The following is a 19,135-nucleotide window of genomic DNA, read 5'->3' as shown; positions in this document are numbered from 1 at the left end:
TTTTGAAGGGGGGGAGAGGAAGAGGAAGAGGAGAGAGGAAGAGGAAGAGATGTGGAGGGGTTTGGTTTTGTGGAAAGAGAGAGAGAGAGAGAGAGAGAGAGAGAGAGAGAGAGAGAGAGATTTGCATACTGATATTCTTTCCATCAAAATAGTTCATCATTGAAAATGTATGGCACGATTGCACCAACGTCTTCACACGCTGGAAGTTTGACATTCAACCTCAACAAGTCCAAGGAATTGCCGTTCTTGGTAAGTCAGTTCTTTTTGTGCTCCTAGGAACACATTTTATGTCAGAAAAAGAAGAAAAGAAAAGAAAAGACAAGAACACATCAATTCAACTCGGACATGTAATTGTAATTGTAAATGTAAATGTAAAACAAAAAGCTGACAAAAAAATCCTTCTAGGCACGGTTTGCAACGAAGGAGTCAATCAAACTGAACCATTCTTGATCAATCACATCTATAGTGAATTCAACTCTGTAAGTTGCCAGTCAGTCTTTTATGTTACACACACCCGAGGGAGAGAGACTTCTATATAAAAATGTTCTTTACCCATCCGCTAAAATTTTTTTTGTAGGGCGCAATGATGGTTTTCCAAGGGACTTTTGTTCCAACTACTTCTGCAGCTTGCACTTCGAATACGACGACGAAGAAGCGGAGTGAAGGATCTGGTGGCTATCTTGCTGCTTGGACTGCGTTTGGACGGAAGATGGGGTTGGAGTAGAATGTTATTGTTTTTCTTTTCTTCTACCTTTTGGGGGTGATGAAGAAGAAGAAGAGATGTTCGTATTCAGCCACGTGTCTAGTGGCGAAGAAAAAAGGAAAAAGGAAGAAGAAGAAGAAGAAGAAGGAGAAAAAGAAGATATCTGCCTCAAGACTTGTATTATTCAACACACCGACCTTACATTTACATGGTATCAGTACAAACAAGAACAATAACAACAACAACATCAACTAGACCCAGATTCAAAAAAAAAAGGAAAAACACCTCCCTCTCTCCCCAAGCCCATTCCATCACCTCTCTCCTCTAAAACTTAAACCCCTGCATCGTCTCCAACGCACTCCTCGTAAGCTTTTCCGACGGCGGCGGCAACGTCGGCGACGATACAGCACCAGCACCAGCACCACCCCCAACACCACCCTCAACAAAAACCCCCAAATTCCTCCTCAACGCCTCCGCAAAATCCGCATCATCCCTGGGAAACACCAATTTCGCAGCCGGCAACATTTCCCTCACAAAATTCACCAAATCCTCAAATAAGCCGGTTAATTCGGCATCACTTCGTAAAATGGAATCCCATAATACAGCAGTCCAATCACAACTTCCTCCCTCGGGGCCTGAACCATCTCGGATTTTGCGTTTGACATCGTAGATGTTTTCGCGGCTGTCCGGGTGTAGGAGATGGAGTTCCATGTAGAGAGATGGGTTGTTTTGTTGGAGTTGGGTGAACGTGGTTTGGAAAGTTGAGTATTGGGAGGGGGAGGAGGAGCCAGAGGAGGAGGAGGAGGAGGAGTGGGCGTTTCGCTGGGAAGAAGGGCGGTTGAGAGAGAGCCAGGAGGGGTCGAGACCGATGAGGAGGACGGGTTGGGAGGTTTGGTGGAGGAGGTCGAGGGCGTGGAGGACTTCGGTGAGACTTCTTTGGCGGGTGGGAGGGTTGGGTTTGTGGGGTTTATGAGGATGATGATTGCTTCGTCTGGATGGCGTGGAAGGGTCTTGGGGATGATTGCTTTGTGTTGCTGCTGCTGCTGCTGCTGCTGGAGGTCGTGGCGTTTCTGATCTTTGGGGTACGTCTGTAGGAGAACATGGTGGTTCGTCCATTCTTTTTTTTTTCTTTTCTTTTTTTTTCTTCTTGTCCTGCTAACAGATCACTCTCTGCTGATGGGTTTTCTTTTCTCTCTCTCTCAAGTCTAGAACAACAACAACAACACCAACAAACAGTCAACCATCCAAAAATCGCGTCGCTGTCCTCTAGTTATCAGACTACAAAACTGTCCATGTCGTCGATCGAACTTCTTTTAACCTTTTGTGCCGACTCCGGGTTTGCATCGGGTTGAAGACTTGAAGTTTCAGCAATCCCTCCCCCCCTGCAAAAGCATCAACTTCTTTCCAAACTGATTCATCACCTAATAACATTAACCATTCGTTGTCGACAGGGACTGCCTAGTCTTGTCCCTTCAGGAACGCGCTGCCTGAGCTAGTGGTGCCATGGGAAAGCAATCGCAGAGCGACGCCCAAACACCAGCAAAAAAAAAAAGAAAAAGAAAAATCAGTCAATCACGAGTTGTGTTTTGATGGTGGTCGGTAGAATAAGCAGCGAGAGAGTGACACGAGTACGGGGAGGAGACTACCTATTATTACTGTTATGTAATTGCACCTACTGCCCTTTCATTACTGATCTGAAGCACCTAAGGTACGACGACGTGTACATTCAGCCGATGATATTCGTAGGTACGCACAATTATCCATATCAAGCACGACATTGATCGTTGCAGCCTTGCAGAAGAGTGTGAACATCTACCTTAGTCTTCACATCATACGTAGACAAACTCACCCAACCAACCAATCAATCAATGTAACATTGTGACTGTCGATAATTATGTCACCTTCCCTGTCTTGTAGTCCTGGTGTTTGCCTATATTTGTACTACGAGAGTCTCAGACCCCCCACGCCCACGGCTCCCAAGACTGGTAGAACTATGGCAAAATACTTGGTTTGGGCCTTTCCATCATCATCCCACGTTGAGCACTATATAGGGAGATTGAAACACCTCAAGACACGACACTTCGTGTGAGCGTGTGTGTGGCCCAGTGTGGGAAGCCAGATGTAACCGTATGTTGCATGGTTGAGGTTCTGGAAACCCTTCATGTACAAGTCTCATCAGCATCAGGTATCCATGGGCGAGGTCCATGCAGGGAGACTACTATGCTACATAGGAGTACATGTTCCCATCCTCTCTCTCCATATAATCCTTCTCAATCAGCCGATCGATGTTCTTCTTGATGTCCGCCACAGCCAGCACACCTCTGCTCATGGTGGCCTTGATGACTTCAGACACCAATTCTTGATGACTGATGGTCTTGCGACTTTTCATGATCCTCACTACCGCAGCTTGGCATTCGAAGTTGCGATCTTCGGCTACACGTTCGTGTGTCTCCTTGTTCTCCTGTTTGGTCTCTTTCAGCTGCACTTGATTGATCTTGACGCGGTACTTGGGGTGTTCAAAGCTGGTGTTGATGGAGAAGGTGTCGGTGTCGTTGATGTCTTTGCCTTTGGGATGTTTGGTCAGAGGCCGAAGCTTGGCGCAGGCGAGAGATTGTAGTGTACGTTTGACTTCGACTTCGGCTGTGATGGAATCAAGTCAGTACATGATTGCTCGTGTGGAAAGCGTGATACTTACGAAGACCCGTCTCGGTCAAGATGTGTGAGTAGCTGAGCTTCTCGTCGTCTCCACGCCCGTTGAAGAGAAGAAGCACGACAGCCTGGAAGCTCGAGACGACCAACTCCTTACTTGCTTTACCAAACGAAGCCTTCATCTGGCAATGTGCGAGAGCGTGCTTCCAGTCCAGTTTTCTACCAGTATGCTTGCTCTTGTAGTGCAGTTCAAAGTCGTCAATGGCTTTGGCGATGTTCGCCGGTACGCGGACAGGAATGTCCTTGTAAGTAGGCCACGCTGCAGCGGACAGAATGTTCACACTCAGATCAACATTCTTTCCCTTCTCGTATCCGATGCGATCCTCGAGACGCTGCTTGTACGATTGCATCTCTTCCCGACCGAGCTCAACATCCTTGAACATTTGTTCCAGATTCTGCGTAAAGCCACTACCACATTCCGTCTTGAGCCGCGCGAGCATACTACGCTCGGCATCTGCTGAAGCACTTCGTCCCATGAGCAATCTTCGAGCAAGATCCTTCTTGTAAAAAGCCTCGAAGACCGCTTTACCGTGCACGAAACGAAAGAGGTCGAGCACTTGGTCAAGCTGAATGTTGATCTCAGCATCCTCATCCACTTCCATTTCATCGTGATCCTCTTCTGCTCCAGCTCCAGCACTGACTGTAGGCACGAGTGCTGTAATACTCGAGGACCGTCGTGCTGTGAGCACCTCAGGGATCGCTTTGGCACCACCACGTAATAGCTGATCGACATACTTTGCAATCATCTCGCCCACCTTGGTGTTGTCTGTTCCCCACGTCGCATCGCCCTTCTTCGTCTTGTTCATAAAGACATCGAAGCTTTCTCGCAAGCCGTGGCCCAGACCCTCATCCCGTTGGAAAGCCGTCTTCCATATCTGATCGAGACTTCGCTTCAGTGACAGCAAGCTCACTACCATGTCGTCCTCCTTTCCGAACACAATGCTTGTCCCAGCCTGATCGACCCATTTCGCAAATGAGGGGCGTAGTTCGTGCCCAAGTCGTCTTCTTGCTAGGAGAGCATACAGAGCTGCCAATTCTGAGGTAGCATTCCTGTCCAACAAAGATGCAAGCGCCTCGTAATCCACCAGGTCGGACTCTTTCGTCTGTACAAGGTGATCTTCCAGCAGACTCAACAAATCTCTCCTAGTACTGCTGTCGAGGTCAAACTCTTCACATCTTCTCAGTTCTTGAGAAATGAGTGCATCAGCCAGCTTCACATACTCGGGTATGCTCTTTTCTGCAATCATGGTGTTTGACCACTCATCGACATATCGCTGACTGGCAGCCAAAAATCTCGGCTCGAAAGAAGTGGTGTAAGTCTGTAGGGCATGACACATGTCGACAGCTCTCCTGAACAAGTCCTGATCTAGCTCCTGTGCTCGCGTTCGATCTGCCATGACAAGGTCGCAGGCGCCGTCGATGATCTTGTCCTTCAGCCTCTCACTCCTGAACACTGTTTGTCGGAAGAGCTGGGAGGTGTAGGACTCTAACGTGGGCTTGCTCGACGAGAGCAGATATGAACGATCCAAGAAGAAGAAAATGGCGCGAATGGTCGTCATTTGCTCAGTCCAGCGAGTCCATTCCGTCAATACGGATTTCAGTACCGAAACATTGTCCTCGCTCGCCTTCTCTAGTAATCTATCGCGGACCTCCTGCTGGATGTGGAGTGTACATCGCTTGTCCAGCCGTGAGAATAGCGCCGATGCTCCTCCCTGCCTGCACACGTTCTCGACGCCTCTGTACAAGTTCTCTTTGCTGTAGCCATCGTGGTTATCCTTGAAGATGAGAGCAAGAGCTTCGTCCACTTGGCCCCAGATCTTCTCCAAATAAGCTTTGCTGTCCCAGGTGGTACTGGTCTTGAGGTTCTTAACAACGAGCTTCTTTGCGCCAGTCTGCGGGTTCATGCTCGACTTGATGCTCGCACGCCGCGCTTGCGGGGAGACGGGTGAAGAGGCAATGGTGAGATCGACAATGCCGTTGCGGGGAGTCTGGGGGGACCTCGAGCTGAACGAGTACATGTCGGCGGCGGTACGTGATGTGGTGGTGGTGGTGATGGTGGAAGTCGGCGGCGTGTGCGGTGACGGATCGGCTTTCTGGCGTTTGCTGTGAAGATCACCTGCTGCTGCCTCTCGTCCGTCTGGTCCTACGGTGGACTGCGGTTTCTGATGGGAGGAGAAGAGCGAGCTGATGGAGTGCTGCTGCTGTTGCTGCTGTTGCTGCTTCGCTGGGTCGTCTGCTCCAGCTACTGTAGATCGCTTCCGTTTGGTGGAAGAGGTTCGCTGTGCCGTCTCACCGAGGAGGTTCGAGGATGATTTCATCTGATCTGGTGGAGGAGGGCGTGGGTGTTGCTCGTTGCACGACCTCCTACATGCGTGGCATGATATGAGCTGCTCTCTCGCTGCTACAGCTGGTTGAATGGGCAGCGAGGTACATGTGCACGTAGGTGTAGGTGTAGGTACAGTCAATACAGTGCAAGTAGGTCAGGTAGGCAAGTAGGTCATGGTCGTGGTCGTGGATGCATGCTTGTTCCCTGATCGGCGATAACGGAGACGCAGCGGTACATGCATCTATGACCATGACCAACAGAAGGACACTAACGACACTAACACAGATAGACGCCATGTTGCATGGGGGAAGCTTCTGAAGGGTACCTTAGGTAGTATGTAGTTCCCATCCCACTACCAGTGCGCGTTACGACTACTGGGCAAGGTACATACTACATACATACACTTACTACTGACCTTACACACTACCGCCACTCCTGTACTCTCATACGCTTGCTATAGCGCACTCCCGTCCCGGCCCACGTGTATCCTGCTTTGCTGTCGTCCTCGAGTGTGTTGGGAGTATCGGGAGGGCTTGCCGGGCTGCTCATATACAAGAGCTGGTCCGTCTGTTTGTGCGTTACGTGCCGCGCAGTAGCTCATCGCAAACCGGATCCTTGCATCCTACAGTGGAGTGCAGTACCCGTAGTGCAACATGTCCCTCTTCGGAGACGACGACGACACCATCGCGCCGCAGACTCGCTTCAAGTCTTCGCTGTTCGACGACGAGCCAGCCACGCCGAGCCGCAAGAAAGTCTCCAACGACAATACCTTCTCCTCCATCTTCGCCGACACAGACGATACGCCGTGGGGGTCAGTAGGAAAGAAGCGTACGGGCAGCGTGGTCAAGTCGCTCCTGGAAGGTGCAGACGTGCCGGACCTGTACATCGACACCTTTGACGAGCTGCAGAGAGGCAGCGGTAACATCACGGCTGAGGACGCCAAGGAGCTGTTGAGAGATAGCAGCATTGATTCTGCGGATCAGGACAGGATCTGGAGTATTGTGTCGAGTGGCAACAGCGAAGAGACATCACAGCTGGGTAGAGGAGAGTTCAACGTACTCTTTGCTCTGATCGGACTGGCGCAGGAAGGGGAAGACCTGGGATTGGACGCTGTGGATGATAGGAGAAGGAAGCTGCCTGTTCCTGATCTACCGGCGCTGGATAAGAAGAAAAAGAAGACGAAGAGCATGGCTACCACTGCCGCCCCGTCAGAGGCTCCGCAGGCATCGTCGTCAGAAGCCCAGGGAGGTGCGCAGGCGATCTCGGAGCAGCCTCGAGCTGCGGCACGTAAGCCTTCATTCGGACTAGAAAGTGATCCGTGGGCGAGTCCCGAGCTACACAAAGGACACAAGCACTTGAACGGTAATAATGGCTTTGGAGCGCAGAGAACGACAAGTAGCTTCACGACGACGTCCACGGAGCCTGCAAATACGAACGGAAGCTATGAGGCCGCCAGTACTGCCCCATCTGGCGGCTGGGGTGGTTCGACTACTACATTTGCTTCTGGCAATACCGCAGGATTCGGTGGTGTTGATGGGCCTACGAGTAGCGCAGGCTTTGGCGAGGCCGGTGATGAACCCAGCAAGCCTGCGCCTCAGAGGTCGCAGCACGTTCGCGCGAGTACAGGAGCTGAGGAGAGTGTCACTGTCAACATCCTGACTGAGAAGGAGGGCATGTTTTTGTTCCAGCACCGCAACTACGAAGTGGCTTCCGTCAGGCGGAACAGCAAGGTCATACGGAGATACAGCGACTTTGTATGGCTGCTCGATTGCCTGCACAAACGCTATCCTTTCCGCCAGCTCCCCCTGCTGCCCCCGAAGCGAGTCGCGATCAATGGCAACCACTTGGCTGCGGATACCACGTTCTTGGAGAAGAGGAGACGAGGGCTCGCACGATTTGCCAATGCGCTCGTGCGCCATCCGGTGTTGCGGGATGAGCAGCTCGTCGTGATGTTTCTCACAGTCCCCACGGTAGATGCAAGTCCACTTCTCAAGCTATGAAATGTCGCTAACATGTCATCATGTAGGAACTCGCGGTGTGGCGAAAGCAAGCGACCATTAGCGTCCAAGAAGAATTCGTCGGCCGATCGCTGCCATCCCACCTGGAAGACAGTCTTCCCCAAAACCTGGCGGAAATGTTTGAAACGGTCCGTGGAGGGGTGCGACGGAGCGCTGAGCTCTACATCAATCTGTGCAACCTTGTCGAGAGAGTTATTAAGAGAAAAGAAGGACTCGCAGCAGAATATGGACGTCTCAGTCTCAATTTCAACAGCGTGACGGAAGTCAGTAATGATGTGTATGCCATCGACAACAGCGACGTGCCACTTCTCAATGACGGCATCAACAGCACGGCCAAACATATTTCCATGTCCCGCTCCCTGCTCGAAGACGAATCACGAGCATGGGATCAAGGGGTACTCGAAGACCTCAAAACGCTGCGTGACGCGCTGGTCAGCGTGCGAGACATGTTTGATCGGCGCGAACGATATGCCAAAGACAACATTCCGGCATTGGAGAAGCGGATACAATCCAACGAAGTCAAGCTCGCCAACATTCACGCCAAGGGCGACATGGCGAAACCGGGCGAGGCGGATAAGGTGGCGGATGCGATTACGGCGGACAAGCAGAGTATTGTCAATCAACACGCGCGAGGCGTCTTTATCAAAGAATGTGTGCGGGATGAGATTTTGCACTTTCAAGACACGCAGTGGAGGGCCGGGCGATTGCATCAGGATTGGGCGCAGGAGAGGGTCAAGTACGCCGAGTTGCAGGCGGACTGTTGGAGGGGCCTGGTTGATGCTGTGGAAGGGATGCCGTTGGGCGAGTAAGGCAGGTCAGGTAGGATTTTCATCTTTTCATCATGGTGTAGTAGTTGGTAGTGTATACATGTATACACTACGTGTAGGCAACAAAGAGAGAGAGGGAGAGGGAGAGGGAGTAGAAGGTAGCTAGGTAAATGTAGATAGTAGTAGTAGTTGGTAGTCGTACGACGATTCTGACGTTTTTGAAGCAAATTCGAAACATAAGCGTGCGTACCTTCTGCATTCGTTTCAGCTTTCAAGCTCCTTCAGGAACATATGGAGAAGAGCCACACTTGACAGTTGACACCCTAACACCCTAACAACTAAGGGCCTAAAAAAAAGCAGCCGAGTTTTCTTTTCGGCTTTTCCTTTCGTGCACAGCATCAGGAGACGGTTGTCGTTACAGCGCAGCGTCTATTCTTTCTTTGATTGGCTGACAGGTCAGGTTAAGAAAGCCATGAATGTGGCCTTCTACGTGGGATGCGGGTTCTTATCTCGTCTCGAAAGCTTCGACTCTGTGCAGACTTCTGCAACATCTTACGCCTCATCACCGCTGTAGAGGAAATACTAGCCGCCCATTCAACGTTATGGGGATCCCTTGAACTTTAGTAACCGACTTCGTTTTCAGCAATCGAAACAGAGGCTCGAAGCTGACCGTTATGCGGAAGGGCATTTGTATTCACATCACCATCCCAGCCGCGGACCTGGAGAGATCTCCATCTGTCAAGCATCGGTACTTGCACTTTCTCCAAGTCGCAGAGGCTTATGAGCTTGATGGTGACTTTCGATACCAGTGCAGCAGCAAAAGTAGTTCCCATTCTCTCCGTCAAAGACGAACGCTCCTCTCGACAGAAGTGAGAAGCGCGACAATGTGTCCATGTCCTTCTTCTCTAGCAATGTCGATAGGAGTCGTGGGTTCTATGTCCGAATAGCACATGCGAGTACTGTTCGGGTTTGCACCTTGTCTCAAAAGTTCCTTCACCACTTCGATCTTGCCAAGCCGGCATGCTTCATGCAAGGGCGTTCCTCTGACAAAACAGTGTCTTAGTATGCGCGCGCTTGGATGCTGGAACTGGATGGTGTCCACTGGGGCATTATAGGAACAGAGCAAACGGATGATTTCGACCTCGTCGGAACTACGACCTACAGCGTCATGTAGGGGATCGCCAAGACTGGGATCAGCGCCTGCTTCCAAACACTTCCTGACCAGGTCGACAGAGCCTGCCTGGACAGCAGCAGATAGCGGTGTGTCGCCTACTGTCGATATGACATTCAAACTGGCGCCACGCTTTAAGAGCTCTTGAAAAAGTGGGGGGCGGTCTGCCACAAGGCTGGGCCATGCACTTAGACTCTAATATCTTGATATAGGGAACAACTCTTACCAGAGCAAGGAGGAAATTTGTCCTCGTCGAAGGGAATGGTCGACAGGCCAGCCGTAATCCAGGAGTGCAATCAGGAATCTTTCGTCTTCATTGCAAGCGGCAGCATAAACAGTGTGCTCGTCCGGCTTTACGCCCAATCTCAGCAACTCATGGAACGGGGGCAGCTTGCTTTTTTCCAGGCAGTGATAGAGGAGGGGAGAAAGCGTGGTGGTGCTCGGGTTTTGGCGGGAAAATGTTGTGAGCTCGGCAGGTAGGTCAGAATGCGGGAAAGAATCAATGCAGGAATACAAGGTCTTGTATGGCGTGTCGGCCAATATCGCATCGAAGTCAAACTCCTCCATCGATAATATGCCCCGTGGGTGGCGAAGTCTGTGGAGGTGGGCAGATAAGGCAAATAATCGGGGACTCAGCAAGAAGAGTGGAGGTGGCGTTCGGCGGGCTTTGAAGTCCGCGATGCCCCACTGCCACTTCTTTTTTTGGAACATTGTACGCCTGTCTGCGATGAGCTTTCGTGATGTTCGAGTGCTTGTCTACATGTACCTCATCCATACCAGATAGATGCATAAGGTAGGTACTAGGAGGTACATACTTTTACAGGTATCTAGGTACATCTTTATGTCTGTACTATCAAACCATCGATCTTGTACTTACCTAAGGTACTTTTATTCTGCTACTGCTGCATTGACACTTGACACACGCATTCCTTCAGAAGCTGCTCCACCTGCACCCCAACCACATCACCCCCAATCCCATACCCAGCTGAGCTACCTACATCAAACTCGTATCTGCCAACCTCCATTCTCCACCTGCCAACTTCACCCTTTCGCTTGCCATAAAAACTACAACATACACTTACTTTCTACCTACCTACCTTACCCTACACACACAAGCAGCAACAACGACAACAACACCATGGCCTTGTACGACAACCCCGCTGTCGTCCTCGCATTACGCCTGATCCAAGCAACCTTTGCCATTATCGTTCTGGGAACCTCTGCATTCGGTATGCATGCCTGTATGATGAGAGCAATAAATCACATAGCTAACAGCGCCACTCTTGTACGGGACAGTCGCACACTGGTGGAATAGCTATTACAATGGCATCGCCCACTCCCCCTCATCCATCAACTTCCTCATCTTCTGCGCCGTCTGGTCACTCCTCGCCCTCGTCTACCTCATCCTCGTCCCGATGCTATTCGCCAACACAGTCTTGCACCACAAATTCGCCATTCTGGGCCTCGAGGCCGTGACGATGCTCTTCTGGTTTGCAGGATTCATCGCACTCGCCGTCTTTCTGCCCGGTCGCGGGTGCACGGGGACCGTGTGTGGGTCGGCGAGAGCGGCTTGCGTGTTTGGCGCATTCTCTTGGTAAGTGTGAGGTGATGGTCTCCCCCATTCCATGGGGAGATTTATCAAAGGCGTGTGTTGCGTTGGGGATGGAGGACTGGGCTTTGAAGAGGGAATATTTTACTGATTCGTGCTGGTTCTGTTGGTGTTAGGTTGGCGTGGACGGCGACTATGGCTCTGGCTGCTCTGCGAGTGCTGCATACTCGCGGCGCGATGGCTTCGCGAAAGGGAGACCCGAATTTGCAGGTTCAAGAGGGAGTATGAGTACGAGTATGAGTATGAGCTTGGGATGAATGAAACGGCCTACGGTACAGAGAGAGAGACACGGCGGCGGTATGAAGAGTCTGGGATGAGGGAGAGGAGAATGCGCACATGTGGTGAGCGATGCGCGAGGGACAGAGCTAGGAGAGGTAGCCGTTGCCGTGTAGGACTAGGAGACTAAAACGGTTCTAATGTTGTTCTACGATATCTACTAGTTGCGGTACCTACCTACCTAGTCAGTTCTCTTCACCACAGAGTCCAGTCAGCAGAAAAAGTCAAAAAGTGCCGCACCGCCACAAAGAGGGAAACAGTGCCGAAGTGGCTGAGCAACGATACATGTACCTTACGTGATCTCATCACTTCTCATGACGCGTTACCAATCGTTGCCTTTGAGCCTGTCGCTGGAAGCCGATGGAACTCGATGTCCTTCACTTTTATTCTTATTATTATTAGTACATATATATCCTTACCTTATACAAGACTCGCCCTGATCTGCAACGACATCATCGACCCAATCGAGCCACTTGCGACACACGACTGGACTTGTCACCAACCATTACCACCTACGAACTCCCTCCTACGAGCACTAACCCCGCCACCACCACCACTACCACCATTACCACCATTACCACCGACCGACGCGGTCACGCATGCCCCCATTCCATTGTGCTGAAGCCCGCAAGTGCCTCGCCGGCATGTCGGAAATTACGCCGTGTACATATCCTAAAGAGCAGGACACCAGGAAGGAGGAAGATGCCATGTCCAGCACGAGTGGGCTATCACAGGACATCACTTCCGACCTCGAGAACGATGCAGAACCACAAGCACTGTTCCACCTGACGATCCAACTACACAACAAACCACTCGACATTCCCATCTACCACCAAGATGCCACTCTTCAGGACCTATCCGACACTATCGCCGAAGAAATGCACATTCCACCCGCCCACCAAAAACTCCTCATCACACCCAAAGTGGGCTTACTCAGACCGCCATTCAAAGACCCCAACCTCCTCGTCACTTCGCTCCAAGACAAGAAAATTGTGCTCATGGGCGCCACCACAGCCGAAGTCTCCGAACTCGCCAGCGACATTGCCGACCGCAAAGCCCGCATCGATCGCCGCAGAGCCGCGCTCCAAGCCGGCCGCAAAGTCCAAGTCCACAAACACCGCGATTGGAAGAAAATCTCCGAAGAAGCCCAATTCACCTTCCACACCATCCGCCCTTTAGACTATCTCCCCAATCCGGAAAAATCTCTCCGTTACCTTCAACTGTTAGCAAACGACGCTGGCATCAAAGCCAGCATGCGCACCCACGGCTTCTCAGTAGGTTTATTAACGGAAATGAACCCTGCAGAACACACAACGCACCAAAGTCGCACATTGGGATTAAATCGCAATCGAGGCGAAGTGATTGAATTGCGTTTACGCACGGATGCCTACGATGGCTATCGCGATTACAAAGTCATTCGCAAAACCTTGTGTCATGAATTAGCGCATAATGTCTGGGGCGAACATGATGCGCGGTTTTGGAAATTGTGTAAGGAAATTGAAGCGCAGGTCGAACGGAATGATTGGAGGCGAGGCGGGAAATCTGTAGGTGGGGAGGAATTTTATCATCATCGTCATCGGGCGGGAGATCATGATGATGATGATGGGGAGGATGTGTTTGATTATGATCATGCGGATGAAGGAGGGTGGGAAGGTGGAGAGTATGTTCTTGGTGGAAGTAGTGGAGGAGGAGGGGAAGTAGTGGAGTCGTTGAGTCGAAGAGAGATTTTGGCTCGAGCGGCAGAGGAGAGGATGAAGAAGCAGAGAGAGGCGAAGGCGTTGGAGCAAAAGTCGAATCATGAATCTGGAACGAAACAGGCATGATTTTTGTAACGAAGTGAAATGAAATGGAATGGAATTGGTAATTATTGAAATGAATGAATGCTTTTTGTTGTAGAAATCTTTAGCGAGGCGTTGGGGAGCGAAGCGGTGTTTTTTTGGGATTTTTTTTGGTGGTGTATAGAGAGCTCCGTCGGTACTAGAGATGGAGAGGATTGTCTGTCTCTTCATCTCTCTCTTTCCACACAGTCGAGAATTAATTTACTACACTACACTACTCTCCTGAGGTAGGTACCATCCATTCACCTCGGAAAAAGGGAAAAAAAAAAGAAAACAAAAAAACAAAAGAACAAAAAACACTGCAAGTCGAGAAGGGACCTGCCTGTCTGTCTGCATGCCTCATCGTTGTTGGGTATCATATATGCACAGCAATTGAAAAAAAAAAATGAAAAGAAAACCCCCCCGCGCGAAAAGAAAAAAGAACAATCACCTCACACAAGATCACCACCCAATTACAAATCTTCTTGCCCCCCATCTCCTCCTCCACCACCAGCTTCCCCCTTCCTCTGCTGCTGCTGCTGCTGCTGCTGCAACAGCACCTTCTTAACCACCTCTTCCAACTTCAAAACCATAACCTGCACCTCCAAAACCTTCTTCGAATGCTCCCTAATCGTCTCCGCGCCATCGACCAAAACACCCACAGTCTTCTCCAATTTCTCCAATTTGCCCACAATTTCCTCTCGACCCTTTTTCAGAATATCTTCTTGTTTCTCAATTTGATGCAGAAGATTTTTCTGATAGCTTTGGACTTCGGAGCGGATTGCCGTGAGAGATTGTTGATGCATTCGAATGTCGGGATAGATGGTGCTGAGTTGGTCGAGCATTTGTTTGACGATGTCGTCGGTTGTGAGGTTGTTGATGATGCGTGTGTGTTGCATTGTGAGGGCTTTGAGCATTTCGATTTCGTTGAGGACGTAGGTTCTTGTTGCTGTTGCGGAGGCGGCGGTGGTAGAGGGTCCGTTGGATGATGATGATGGTCCGAGACTAGCTGGATTGTTTTGTTGTTGTTGTTGTAGGAGGAGGAGCTCGTGGTCGTTGCTGTCGAGGTCGTTTTCGGGTAATACTGGCTGCCAGACAGATTTTCCTGCGACTGCTGCTCCTGGCGCTGCTGTCGAGGTAGGTTTCGTGTTCTCCAAAGCTTGGAGCTTTCCCTGTAGACTTGAAATCGTCTGCTGCACGCTGTTGAGGTTGCTTTCCGACAAAGCTGCCGCCTCGAGCTTTTGCAATCGCGCCATACATTCGTTGACAGTCTTCGTATTGTGGTCCAGAATATTGGTGTCGTCTAGTGCTTTCACCAACTGATCTGTGACGGCCCTTCTCAACTCCGCCGAATCCTTCTTGAGATCCGCAAACCTGGTCTTGTTGCTCGACAGCTGGTCATCAATGTCTTTCCGTAACACAACGGAATCGCGTGCAATGGCTTCCACTCTGTCACCCAAGCCATCGACATCTTTGATAATGTCTTCCTTATCAGCGATACCGTCGTCTGCAATCTCCTTGATACGACTCTCGATAGCATCCAGTCGTGGAGATTGGCTCTCCAGCGCATGCACGCGCTTACTAAGCGCTACTGCAGCGTCAGAGATGCGCGATAGTGTACTCTCCATGTGTTCCAGTGATTCGTTGGGCGAGTGAAGAAGGCCGGCGGCATGACTCTGATCAGAAGAGCCACGCCTGTCCAAAAGACTTGCCAGGGTCGCGCAAACCTGAGTCTGCAGAGGCTTCTGCTCCTCTATTTGGCGTTGAATGCGCACCAATCTCTGATGGGCCCGATCCCGTGCGTGCGTTTTCTGGTCCTTGATGGCTGGGAAAAGGTCGAATTTGTCCTGCATGTTGCGGAACTCTCGATCGGCTTTGGCATGCGCTGTCTGAGCAGCCTTTAGCTCGATGCTCAATTCTGCTGCAGTGGTCGTGGCCTTGAAGAAGCCCTCGACCACGGCCATCGATGAGGATGCATCTGACGCGTTTCCTGGACTCTTCACACTCGCAGGAGCCAAATCGTTGGTGGCTTGATATGAGCTCGAGACGCGGAGAGGACCGGTATGGCGTTTATTGGTCGAGGATGAGGCATTCCTATTGCCATCAGGAGAGCGACTGGCCGGTCGCTTGCCGGTATTTTTCAACCGAGGGTCTGCGCTCGTCATGGCCAATGGAGAGAGCGCATGTGGTGCTACTAAATCCTCTTCTTTTGTTATCGCCGATGCTGATGCTGGAGCGAAAATGGTCGTGTTGTGAAAGCATCCATATACGTAGTATTGTTGCGCCGGTATTTTGTGCAGAGGCGGAGAAGAGAAGTCGTCGGTTTAGTTTCTTCGAGGCCCACATCTATAGAATGATAAGGTTAGCATTCACGCGCTAGGAAGGTACTGCGAACTCTGTTCGCGACGCGCCGCATCTTCCCTGTTGCCTATATCAGTCTTTTCACTTCGTTTAGTACTATATGTACCTAACTTCACTTTGAGGTCAATATGCGACACCCAAGCCAAGTCTGAGATATTGCCTATTCTTGAGAGCGTATCAACAGCCTCCCCACCAAGAAGCCGCGCAAGAAACTCTTCGGATCTACCAGAAATATCAAAACTCACACAACCCCGAAGCGAGACGAAGATATATATCCAAAAAAGAAAAAAAGAAGTGTACCTGAATAACCACCACCAAATTCTGGGAAAAAGAAGGATAAAAACCAAAGCAATGCCCAAATACACCACCACACCCTGGCGTTCCCACTCCGACCTCCTCTCCGTCCGCTCAGACCTCTACTCCTCCTCCTCCTCCCAAGATGATGCCAACAACAATCATCGCCAACGCGCCGCCGTCTCTCGCATCATGGCCTGGAAAACGCGAGGCGGAAATCTCCCCCACGCAATCGAAAGCACCGCACTCCTCGTCGACGCCATTCTCCACCACCACTCCTCATCTTCAAACTCTTCAAACTCCACCTCCACCTCCCTCTTCAGCATCCGCGCCGTCTATTCCGCGGCCTTCACACGCTTCGTAACCGGATTCTGCGACATTGGAAGACAAAAAGAACGATCATTGGAACCGAGTTCGATGTTGGAGATGGCGAAGCAAATGGGAATGAAAGCGGAATTTGTCGCGTTGAGACATGAGGCGACGCATGAGGAATTGCCGAGTTTGCGGAGATTGGTCAAGGCGACGGGGGAGGCGTTGGAGTGGTTGTGGAGGGTTTATTGGAGTCGGTTGGATGAGGGGGAGGGAGAGTTGCAGCAGGCGGGGATGGGGAGTGTTATTTTTACTTCTACTACTAATGTTGCTGAGAAAGAAGGACGAGGAGGAGGAGGAGGAGAAATTTCAATGGCAGAACATCTACGAGATGATGTCAAAGGGCAGGCGAGAGAGATTTTCAAAGCGTATCGCGCCGCGAGAAGGGAGGCGTTGAAGATGAAGAAGAAGAAGGCGACGAGAGATCAGAAAGAAGAAATGAGAGCGACGAGTAAAGCTTTGAGAAGTCTGATGGGCACGAGTAAATTGCGAATACGAGCTGTGGCAGATGTGCTTGTAGAAGATCGATTTCTGATTCCTTCGAAACGAGAGTAAGTGCCCCCCGCTTTTCGCGAAAAAACAAGAGAAAAAAAACACACAAAGTTGACTGACGATGATGTTGTGGTTATTGTCATGGTTTAGACTCGGCGCCCCCTTAAACGGCGCATATCTCCTCTGGGACAGCTTATTGCGCGACCTAGCAACGCACAGTCCCAACCACTTCCTCCTTACCATATGCACTCGCCTCGTGGAAGGAGTAATAGTAGTAGCAGCTCCTCAGAATAATCAAGGAGGAAGAAAAGAACAAGAAGAAGATGACGATGACGCGAAAGAACAAAAAGCGAACAACGAGGCATCGTGCCAATGGTGCATACACATGCTCGACTACGCCGTATCTCCTCAGCAGCGGAATGCGTGCATGGGGGAGATGATGGCTGCGTGTTGTATGGCTACGGGGTATTGGCCGAGGTGGCTTTCAAGGCGTTTACTCGATTTGGGTAGTGTGCAGTTTAGAGGGAATTGGCGGCATCTTGTGGAGGAGGAGGAAGGTGTCGCTGAGTCTCGGACGGAGGAGGATGATGATGATGATGATGATGATGATGATGATGATGATGATGAGAGAACAGAAGACGTGGTCATGCAGGAGGATGGCATTTTTGCTGCAGCAGCAGCAGCAGAGGATGCGAGCAACGCAATTGCAAGCACTTCCCGCAACTATGTCGAGCTGGGAGGCTGGATGCGAGCTGCGACGCCTGTAGGACTACCGATTGGGATGATTCGATAAAATCCGTACCTGATAGGGCAGATTTCTTTTTGGAGCATTGTCATATGCTTGCCAACACACTCCTTCGCATGTAAAGGTGGGTCCCACCCCCTTGACGTGGAGAGACGAGAATAATGGGCTCTGCGGCTCGTTTTCGTGGTCCTGATTCCCACGCCTCCCAATAATACCTTAATCTTCTCCTTCTCGTTCGAATAGAAGGAGACGCCATGTCTTCTCCGTCCTTGGCATCACATGCGAAACGATATTCTCCCGCCAGCCCAGTGCTCTCCTGCCCGGCTCATCTGCACAGGCCAATCGTATGTCTGCGTTCTTGCCTGCTCTCATGTCTGCCACGGGAAATGCAAAGTCCCCTTATTATCCCAGTATTTCCCCCCTTTGATGCAGTCCAAGGCTTCTCAACCGCCTCCCGCCTTAATCGCATCCTCGCGCTCCAAAACACTCTCCTTGAACCTCAACAAAAAAATCGTCTTACCAGGCCACATCTCATCCCCTTCTCCCGCCCAATGCGCAGTAACCCCTTCCGTACGAAATCCCGCAGCATCACACACACCTTCAATAATCCCCGCCACAAACGCTGCACAATTCAACTGACTCATTTCTTTGGGAATGCTAATAAAAGTATTCACCAAAGGCTCATTATCCACAATCATATACTCATTTTTCTTCGTATTACTCTGCTCCAACGCGTCCGCACTCCGATTGAACAGCGCTCTCCACAGCGCTCCATGGATAAATTGCAGCAAATCCAACATCCGAGTGGGACGTGACGCCGTGCGTGGTGGAAGTCTGTAGAGTACCAAGTCGAGCATTTTGATGCCAATAGGGTATCCTGCGCGGTTGAGACGGGTTTCGATTTCGCTGACGGAGCCTGATTTGGCGTGGTGGTAGGTGATGAGGGTGTTGAAGAGGTAGGCGAAGGAGGCGAGAGAGGCTTCGCTGGTTTTGGCGCGGTTGAGGTTGCGGTCGTAGATGGTTTTTCTGTTGGAGGGATATCGTAGTGTGGATACGAAGGGCTTCGCCTGCGTGATGGGGACGTAGTTGTCCTTTTGGGGCACTGGCGGTGGTCCACTCATGCCCGGCATGTTTCGCTCTCTGTCTCTCTATTCCTGCTGCCTCTTTCTTCCGTCTTTTGCCTTTCCGTCGTGCGTGGGCGTGTGCGTGGGCGTGGGCGCGTGCGCGTGTATGGCGGCGGTCGCAGAGGCGTTTCCCCGAGACCAGAATAGCCGATGTGAACGGCAGGGTGAGGGTGACGGCAAGGAGTGGATTTTCACATGCTAACGGTGTTGCGGTGTTGTGCCTTTCACAAGCTTGCGATTCATGGTGACGAGGTGATCACAGCCACGGTAGGAGGTAGCACAAGACGGACGGGCAACACGGGTCACCACCGGGCGCGGAGAATGTTGACGTGGACCGCGGACGGTGGACTCTCG

General features: G+C 51.0%; 10 protein-coding genes across 10 annotated transcripts in view; 5 read left to right on the top strand and 5 right to left on the bottom strand.

Moving 5' to 3' along the window:
• Positions 1 to 212, top strand: part of SEPMUDRAFT_19175 (uncharacterized protein) — a gene marked incomplete at both ends in the record, with an annotated part of 1,037 nt that extends 825 nt beyond the window's left edge. Inside the window, one exon of the mRNA XM_016908312.1 lies at positions 153 to 212. Coding sequence (XP_016763387.1) covers positions 153 to 212 — 60 coding nt within the window. The remainder of the gene's footprint in view (positions 1 to 152) is intronic.
• A 761-nt stretch (positions 213 to 973) lies between these two features.
• SEPMUDRAFT_147185 (uncharacterized protein) lies at positions 974 to 2,206 on the bottom strand. The gene has a single exon (XM_016904136.1). It carries the CDS (start codon positions 1,817 to 1,819, stop codon positions 1,028 to 1,030), a length of 792 nt encoding a protein of 263 aa, XP_016763386.1. The 5' UTR covers positions 1,820 to 2,206; the 3' UTR covers positions 974 to 1,027.
• A 286-nt stretch (positions 2,207 to 2,492) lies between these two features.
• SEPMUDRAFT_59891 (cullin-4B) lies at positions 2,493 to 5,927 on the bottom strand. Its single transcript, XM_016909507.1, has 2 exons — positions 3,399 to 5,927; positions 2,493 to 3,343 (listed from the first exon to the last, which is right to left on the bottom strand). Exons 1-2 carry the CDS (start codon positions 5,728 to 5,730, stop codon positions 2,922 to 2,924), a joined length of 2,754 nt encoding a protein of 917 aa, XP_016763385.1. The 5' UTR covers positions 5,731 to 5,927; the 3' UTR covers positions 2,493 to 2,921.
• A 299-nt stretch (positions 5,928 to 6,226) lies between these two features.
• SEPMUDRAFT_147183 (uncharacterized protein) lies at positions 6,227 to 10,171 on the top strand. The gene is made up of 3 exons (XM_016904135.1): positions 6,227 to 7,708; positions 7,765 to 9,869; positions 9,921 to 10,171. Exons 1-2 carry the CDS (start codon positions 6,392 to 6,394, stop codon positions 8,563 to 8,565), a joined length of 2,118 nt encoding a protein of 705 aa, XP_016763384.1. The 5' UTR covers positions 6,227 to 6,391; the 3' UTR covers positions 8,566 to 9,869; positions 9,921 to 10,171.
• Positions 9,365 to 10,261, bottom strand: SEPMUDRAFT_38917 (ankyrin; the record flags this gene model as incomplete). Its single annotated transcript, XM_016908722.1, has 2 exons — positions 9,365 to 9,869; positions 9,921 to 10,261. 2 exons carry the CDS (start codon positions 10,259 to 10,261, stop codon positions 9,365 to 9,367), a joined length of 846 nt encoding a protein of 281 aa, XP_016763383.1.
• Positions 10,262 to 10,832: 571 nt separating this feature from the next.
• SEPMUDRAFT_37829 (uncharacterized protein) lies at positions 10,833 to 11,292 on the top strand (the record flags this gene model as incomplete). The annotated part of the gene is made up of 2 exons (XM_016908681.1): positions 10,833 to 10,923; positions 10,991 to 11,292. 2 exons carry the CDS (start codon positions 10,833 to 10,835, stop codon positions 11,290 to 11,292), a joined length of 393 nt encoding a protein of 130 aa, XP_016763382.1.
• Positions 11,293 to 12,009: 717 nt separating this feature from the next.
• SEPMUDRAFT_147181 (uncharacterized protein) lies at positions 12,010 to 15,645 on the bottom strand. Its single transcript, XM_016904134.1, has one exon. It carries the CDS (start codon positions 15,559 to 15,561, stop codon positions 13,870 to 13,872), a length of 1,692 nt encoding a protein of 563 aa, XP_016763380.1. The 5' UTR covers positions 15,562 to 15,645; the 3' UTR covers positions 12,010 to 13,869.
• On the top strand, positions 12,287 to 13,402 carry SEPMUDRAFT_38231 (WLM-domain-containing protein; the record flags this gene model as incomplete). Its single annotated transcript, XM_016908696.1, has 1 exon — positions 12,287 to 13,402. The coding sequence occupies one exon, from the start codon at positions 12,287 to 12,289 to the stop codon at positions 13,400 to 13,402; it is 1,116 nt and encodes a 371-aa protein (XP_016763381.1).
• A 463-nt stretch (positions 15,646 to 16,108) lies between the features above and the next one.
• SEPMUDRAFT_154124 (Las1-domain-containing protein) lies at positions 16,109 to 19,123 on the top strand (the record flags this gene model as incomplete). The annotated part of the gene is made up of 2 exons (XM_016907548.1): positions 16,109 to 16,971; positions 17,063 to 19,123. 2 exons carry the CDS (start codon positions 16,109 to 16,111, stop codon positions 17,703 to 17,705), a joined length of 1,506 nt encoding a protein of 501 aa, XP_016763378.1. The 3' UTR covers positions 17,706 to 19,123.
• On the bottom strand, positions 16,905 to 19,123 carry SEPMUDRAFT_123588 (trafficking protein particle complex subunit 5). The gene is made up of 2 exons (XM_016901853.1): positions 17,063 to 19,123; positions 16,905 to 16,971 (listed from the first exon to the last, which is right to left on the bottom strand). Exon 1 carries the CDS (start codon positions 18,785 to 18,787, stop codon positions 18,101 to 18,103), a length of 687 nt encoding a protein of 228 aa, XP_016763379.1. The 5' UTR covers positions 18,788 to 19,123; the 3' UTR covers positions 16,905 to 16,971; positions 17,063 to 18,100.
• Positions 19,124 to 19,135: the final 12 nt, after the last annotated feature.

This window comes from Sphaerulina musiva (assembly GCF_000320565.1).
Source record: "Sphaerulina musiva SO2202 unplaced genomic scaffold SEPMUscaffold_2, whole genome shotgun sequence".
Taxonomy (NCBI): domain Eukaryota; kingdom Fungi; phylum Ascomycota; class Dothideomycetes; order Mycosphaerellales; family Mycosphaerellaceae; genus Sphaerulina; species Sphaerulina musiva.
This window is presented reverse-complemented; position numbering and strand designations above follow the sequence as displayed.

Coding starts and splice junctions, on each gene's coding strand:
- SEPMUDRAFT_123588 (XM_016901853.1), bottom strand. CDS start 18,787: ATGCCGGGCATGAGTGGACCACCGCCAGTGCCCCAAAAGGACAACTAC.
- SEPMUDRAFT_59891 (XM_016909507.1), bottom strand. CDS start 5,730: ATGAAATCATCCTCGAACCTCCTCGGTGAGACGGCACAGCGAACCTCT. Junction 3,344..3,398: donor CTTGACCGAGACGGGTCTTC/GTAAGTATCACG, acceptor ATTCCATCACAG/CCGAAGTCGAAGTCAAACGT.
- SEPMUDRAFT_147181 (XM_016904134.1), bottom strand. CDS start 15,561: ATGACGAGCGCAGACCCTCGGTTGAAAAATACCGGCAAGCGACCGGCC.
- SEPMUDRAFT_147183 (XM_016904135.1), top strand. CDS start 6,392: ATGTCCCTCTTCGGAGACGACGACGACACCATCGCGCCGCAGACTCGC. Junction 7,709..7,764: donor TGTTTCTCACAGTCCCCACG/GTAGATGCAAGT, acceptor GTCATCATGTAG/GAACTCGCGGTGTGGCGAAA.
- SEPMUDRAFT_147185 (XM_016904136.1), bottom strand. CDS start 1,819: ATGGACGAACCACCATGTTCTCCTACAGACGTACCCCAAAGATCAGAA.